Consider the following 6,067-nt stretch of genomic DNA (forward strand, 5'->3'; position numbering starts at 1 on the left):
TGGCTTTGGCCTCATGTTCCTTCCTGTCTCCCAGGCCGGGGCTCTGGTCCTGCACCAACAGCCCAGGTGCCGGACATCCCTGACCAGGCAACCACACAAGCCGAGGACACCACAACCACAGCAGAGCCTGACTCAGCCACGGAGGACGACTATCCCCTGCCAACTGAGCCCAGCCCTGTGGACCCCAGCAGTGATGCCTGCAAAGTGAATTCCTTCGACGCCATCACCGAGATCAACGGGGAGCTGCATTTCTTCAAGAGCGGGTGAGCGAGCCCTGCGCCCTGCAGTGGGTGCTGCTGCACAGCCCAGCAGGCAGTGGGGGTGGGGGGCACAGGGATGAGGGGAGCCCAGACCTTGGTATCTACATGGGCATTTAATCCTGGAGTCGCCCCTGCTCCCAGCCGAGCCGCTCCCAGCCCTCTGCTGATGAAGGGAGCCAGTGGGGCCCCCTTGCCCCTAGAGTGTGACCCCCAAGTCTGCTGCAGCAGAGTTGAGCTTGGCAGCGGGTTCTGGGGGTGGAGGGGCACTGGGGTTCACCCCCATGCTGCTGGCATGACGCTGGGATCTTGCACCTTCAGGAATTACTGGAAAAGCTCCGTGTCCCGGAAGGGGACAATTCAGGGCCCGTTCCGGATCTCGGCCACGTGGCCAGCCCTCCCGGCCCTCATCAACGCCGCCTTCCAGGATGTGCTCACCAAGAAGCTCTTCTTCTTCTCGGGTGAGGATTGGGACCTGCCCAGCTTGCCAGGACCTCCCAGCCCCATACAGACCTGGTGCCCTGGGCATCCCTCGCTGGAGGCCTGGCCTGGCCCCTGCTGCACCGGGGCTGGGTTCTTGCCCAGCTTCCCCCCTGCCTGCCGCAAGCCTGAGGGCTGCATGGGGGGGTCAGTCAGTGCCTCTCTCGGGGGGCCACCAAACAGCTTGGGATGGGGCCGAGCTGGTCACTAGAGCCCTGGGCACCCTGGAGCGGGGGCAGGGGCCCAGTGGTCATTCTCGTAGTGACCGACTGAGGGACTGGTCCTTCCCCAGCCTGGCCTGCAGTGCCGTGCCCTGCCGCTCTGCTCCCTCCTGTGCGTGAGTGGGCCTCCTGCCGTGGGCTGGGTGGCGGCTGGGACTGCCTTGTTAGCACCGTGTCTCTGCGGCAGGTCGGCGTTTCTGGGTGTACACGGGCAGCAGCGTCGTGGGCCCCCGCGGGATCGAGAAGCTGGGCATTGGCAAGGAGGCAGAGCAGATCTCGGGGGCCCTGCAGAGGGGGCGCGGCAAAGTGCTGCTCTTCAGTGGGGAGAAGTACTGGAGGTGAGTGCGCGCTCCAGGGGCGAGGCCATGCTGGGCCGATGGGGCCGGGGTGGTGACTGGGGCAGGGTGGATGCTGGGCCGACAGGGCCGGGGGCTGGGCATGGGTGAGGTCGGTGCTGGGCCGACGGGGCCGACGGGGCTGGGCATGGGTGAGGTCGGTGCTGGGCCGACGGGGCTGGGGGCTGGGCATGGGTGAGGTCGGTGCTGGGCTGATGGGGCCAGGGGCTGGGCATGGGTGAGGTCGGTGCTGGGCCGACAGGGCCGGGGGCTGGGCATGGGTGAGGTCGGTGCTGGGCCGACAGGGCCGGGGGCTGGGCATGGGTGAGGTCGGTGCTGGGCCGACGGGGCCGATGGGGCTGGGCATGGGTGAGGTCGGTGCTGGGCTGATGGGGCCAGGGGCTGGGCATGGGTGAGGTCGGTGCTGGGCCGATGGGGCCAGGGGCTGGGCATGGGTGAGGTCGGTGCTGGGCTGATGGGGCCAGGGGCTGGGCATGGGTGAGGTCGGTGCTGGGCGGGCTGGGCATGGGTGAGGTCGGTGCTGGGCCGATGGGGCCAGGGGCTGGGCATGGGTGAGGTCGGTGCTGGGCTGATGGGGCCAGGGGCTGGGCATTGGTGAGGTCGGTGCTGGGCCGACGGGGCCGATGGGGCTGGGCATGGGTGAGGATGGTGCTGGGCTGACAGGGCCGGGGGCTGGGCATGGGTGAGGTCGGTGCTGGGCTGATGGGGCCAGGGGCTGGGCATTGGTGAGGTCGGTGCTGGGCCGACAGGGCCGGGGGCTGGGCATGGGTGAGGTCGGTGCTGGGCCGACGGGGCCAGGGGCTGGGCATTGGTGAGGTCGGTGCTGGGCCGATGGGGACGTGGACAGCAATCGGGTTCAGGGAATTAGCTCGTTTCCTGCCCCTACGCCAGAGGCACACGTGGGCAGGGCCCCATGTCTGGGCCTGTGGGCGCCTGAGGCAGCGCTGCTCTTCTCCCCACAGGCTGGACATGAAAGTCCAGAAGGTGGACAAGGGCTACCCACGTCTCACGGATGACACCTTTGCTGGCGTGCCCCTCAATGCCCACGATGTCTTCCTCTACCAAGGTGAGAAGGGTTCTGGGCTCTGGGACACGGGGCCTCTCTCTGGGCCGAGATGGACCTGAGTGCGGAGCCCTGGCTCTGCGGAGCTGGGAGAGCGAGTTCTCCATGGCACCTTGGCACTGCCCTTAGTCTGCCAGGCCCTGTACCTGGGCACAGGCCGATCCTGCGGCTCTAGGGCCAGCCCGTCCCCACCTCCACTCCCCAGTCTGACCCTCCCCTGGCTCTGGAACGATCGGCTGATGCCACGAGCCCAGGGCAGGGGAGTCCTGGGGAGACAGTGCCCCCTTCTCTGCCTGAGAGCTGCTGCGCTCACCAGCCAGCGCTCTGCTCTTGCCCTTGGCTGCGCTATCCAGGGCCATTCTCTGGAGTGAAATGGGGGGGGCAGGAGGGGCTGGTCTCTGGGGCCCGTGGCTGGGTGATGGTTTGCTGAGACCTGGCCTGGTGGCTCCTTGTTGCCGCAATTCAGAGACACTAGAGCCTGTGGCTTCGGAGCCCTTTGGCTGGCTCCAGGAAGGTGCTGGGCCTGGGCCGCACACGCTCTCTGGGGCACTGCCCTGAGTTGGCAGAGCGCTCAGCTGGGCTGGGGAACGGGGCTGTGCATGGCTTTCCTGGAGCCTGGGAGCAGGCAAGTCCCACAGGTCCTCCTTCATGCTAACCCCTTCCCTCTGCATTCCTCCTGGCCCAGGAAAGTACCACTTCTGCCAGGACCGTTTCTACTGGCGAATGACTCCGCGCTACCAGGTGGAGCGGGTGGGCTACGTGAAATACGACATCCTGAACTGCCCAGAGCAGTAGGGCCCAGGCGGCTTCACCTGCACCAGAGCCAACCAGCCCCTCTCCCCGCCAGCCGCTCGTTCATCCCCGCACCAGAGCCGGCCGGCGCCTCTCCCTGCCAGCCGCTCGTTCATCCCTGGACCAGAGCCGGCCGGCGCCTCTCCCCGCCAGCCGCTCGTTCATCCCTGGACCAGAGCCGGCCGGCGCCTCTCCCCGCCAGCCGCTCGTTCATCCCCGCACCAGAGCCGGCCGGCGCCTCTCCCCGCTAGTGGCTCGTTCATCCCTGGACCAGAGCCGGCCGGCGCCTCTCCCCGCCAGCCGCTCGTTCATCCCTGGACCAGAGCCGGCCGGCGCCTCTCCCCGCTAGTGGCTCGTTCATCCCCGGACCAGAGCCGGCCGGCGCCTCTCCCTGCCAGCCGCTCGTTCATCCCCGCACCAGAGCCGGCCGGCGCCTCTCCCTGCCAGCCGCTCGTTCATCCCCGCACCAGAGCCGGCCGGCGCCTCTCCCCGCTAGTGGCTCGTTCATCCCTGGACCAGAGCTGGCCGGCGCCTCTCCCTGCCAGCCGCTCGTTCATCCCCGCACCAGAGCCGGCCGGCGCCTCTCCCCGCTAGTGGCTCGTTCATCCCTGGACCAGAGCTGGCCGGCGCCTCTCCCTGCCAGCCGCTCGTTCATCCCTGGACCAGAGCCGGCCGGCGCCTCTCCCCGCTAGCGGCTCGTTCATCCCTGGACCAGAGCCGGCCGGCGCCTCTCCCCGCCAGCGGCTCGTTCATCCCCGCACCAGAGCCGGCCGGCGCCTCTCCCCGCTAGTGGCTCGTTCATCCCTGGACCAGAGCCGGCCGGCGCCTCTCCCCGCTAGTGGCTCGTTCATCCCTGCAGACTCTTGGTTTTTGTTGTTTTGTTCCGTGTGGCAGCCTGAGTCCAGCAGGGGAGGTGAAGGAGGTGGCACGTGGAATCTCTGCCCAGGCGGGTCCAGGGAGGGATGGGCCCTGCTTTCCAGAGACTCTGGGCAGCCTAGAGGTGACAGCCTCTGGGAGCGGTAATATCCTGGTCCCTCAGCGCCAGCTGCATCCTGGGGGGGGGGGGAGAACAGGACGCTTTAGCTAAAGGCTCTCGTCCCTGGCCCGGGTCTCTGTGGGTGGCGGCCCCATGCCTGCGGGTGCTGCACGGATTGGTTTGCCTGGTGCAAACTGCTCAGAGATTTGTAAGCGACTTTGTCTTTTTCCAAAGTTGATTAAGTCCGTGTCTGTCTGTCTGGGTTTGCTCAGGAGCTGGTGCCTGCGCACTGGGGGCCTGGTGGGTGCCATCAGCCTCAGTGGGCGCAGGGAGTGCTGGGCGTGGCCCTCGCTCTCTCTCCTGCTGCCATTTTTGTACCTTGTACATTTTTAATAAAGAGAATCCTGGAGAAACACGGCGTGTGGTGCTGCTCTGTCTGTCCGTCCATCCACCCAGAGCTGGCTGGGGGCGGGCACCAGGAAAGGCCCTGCCTGCGTAGAGGGAGGGCTGGGAGAGTGTCTCCTGTGTCCTGGGAGTGGGGCTTTCAGGCCTCTCCTCTCTGGCACTGTGGTCCCCCTGCGGTCGGGGATGCAGAGTGCAGGGAGTGTCGGTGTGGGGCTGGGGGCTGCACCACAGGTGAAGGTGGCCTGTTGCGGTGTGGAGGTGGATGGGGTGGCCTAGAGATGGGGCAGGGGTGGGGGGCCATGGTGGGGGCTGCAGCATGGGCACCCTAAGTATCCCCGGCTCAGGAGAGACTCCAGAAGCTCTCACAATTGGCCTAAAAATCAAGAGATTCACCCCAAATCACCAGGGTTTATTTTCTCATTGGCTGTTGAGGGTTGTGCCTGATCATTTCAGGGTCACAGTTCAGCTCCGCTGGGCATCCAGCCCCAGCTCAGAGGGGCTCTGCCCAACATCAGCAGCGTGTCGCTCTCCCAGCACCACCCCGACGCGAGCCCTCTCCCGTCTGCCATGCTCCTCTAAGGTCTCCTGGTGCCCCCTGCCCCCCCGGATTTACTCCTTCCCGCCTGCCCTTGCATGCTCCCTGTCTCCTTGCACTGGCCTGCCCTGGTGCAGGGCCGGGATCCTGGCTGCATGCATCCCCCCCTCCCCCCAACACTGCACAGGAAATCAGCCTGGAGTGTTTCAAAGTTCTAGCAGGCCTGAGACCCCGGCCCGTCTGCAGACGCCTCCCCCTGGCTGCGGGTGACATGTTCAGGGTTACCCAAGGGGCACAGGGTGAATCGCTATCACCCGCTCCCAGTGCGAGGGAGCCACCGGGGGAAACTTGCCACCTTGCTCCGGGCTCCGCAAGCCCCACTCCTTCCTTCTGCTGGCTGCCAATCTGCACCCGAGCCCTTAGGCTCCCGGAGTGAGTCCTTGGAGCAGAGCAAAGTTCTCTGGTCTAGAGCCTGACTGGCCCCACATGGCTGGGCTGGGGCGGTCGTCAGGGCCGGCTCTAGGTTTTTTGCCGGGGAGCTCTGAGAGCCACCCCAGGTACCAGCGTCACCCCCCGCAGCTTTGGTCACAATAGTCTGCGAGTGACAGGTTCAGTATTTCCCACACAGCCAGCCTGCACTAACCAGATAGCCAGCAAGCTGCTGGCTTCCAGCTGAGGCCCCACACGGCCCCTCGGTGCCCTATGGTGACGCTGGAGCACAGAGGGGAAGCAGGCCTGTCTAGGCAACTGTGACGAAGTGGGGCTGTTCTTAATGTCTCCTCTGAATACTGTGTGGGTGTCTCAGTTTCTGCCCGACACTCTGTCTCCTGGCAACTAATGGCCAGGCCCTTCCCCCCCCGCAAGGGGATGCTAAAGGTGGGGGAGAACAAAGAGATCAGGTGACCTCCTCGCCCCGGAAAGAAACTGAGCAGAGGAGGAGGGGCTGGAGGGTGAGTCAGTTTGGGGCTGGCTGGGGACGGGA

The 6,067-nt window shown here is 66.2% G+C and overlaps 1 protein-coding gene across 2 annotated transcripts in view; it reads left to right on the top strand.

Annotated features, from left to right (window-relative positions):
* MMP9 (matrix metallopeptidase 9) overlaps positions 1-4,558 on the top strand; it is a 28,770-nt gene extending 24,212 nt beyond the window's left edge. For both annotated transcript variants that reach the window (XM_039497303.1, XM_039497305.1), the window contains exons 9-13: positions 35-263; positions 579-718; positions 1,146-1,296; positions 2,277-2,380; positions 3,063-4,558. In XM_039497303.1, coding sequence (XP_039353237.1) covers positions 35-263; positions 579-718; positions 1,146-1,296; positions 2,277-2,380; positions 3,063-3,172 — 734 coding nt within the window. In that variant the 3' untranslated portion in view covers positions 3,173-4,558. The remainder of the gene's footprint in view (positions 1-34; positions 264-578; positions 719-1,145; positions 1,297-2,276; positions 2,381-3,062) is intronic.
* Positions 4,559-6,067: the final 1,509 nt, after the last annotated feature.

This window comes from Mauremys reevesii, linkage group 13 (assembly GCF_016161935.1).
Source record: "Mauremys reevesii isolate NIE-2019 linkage group 13, ASM1616193v1, whole genome shotgun sequence".
NCBI lineage: Eukaryota > Metazoa > Chordata > Testudines > Geoemydidae > Mauremys > Mauremys reevesii.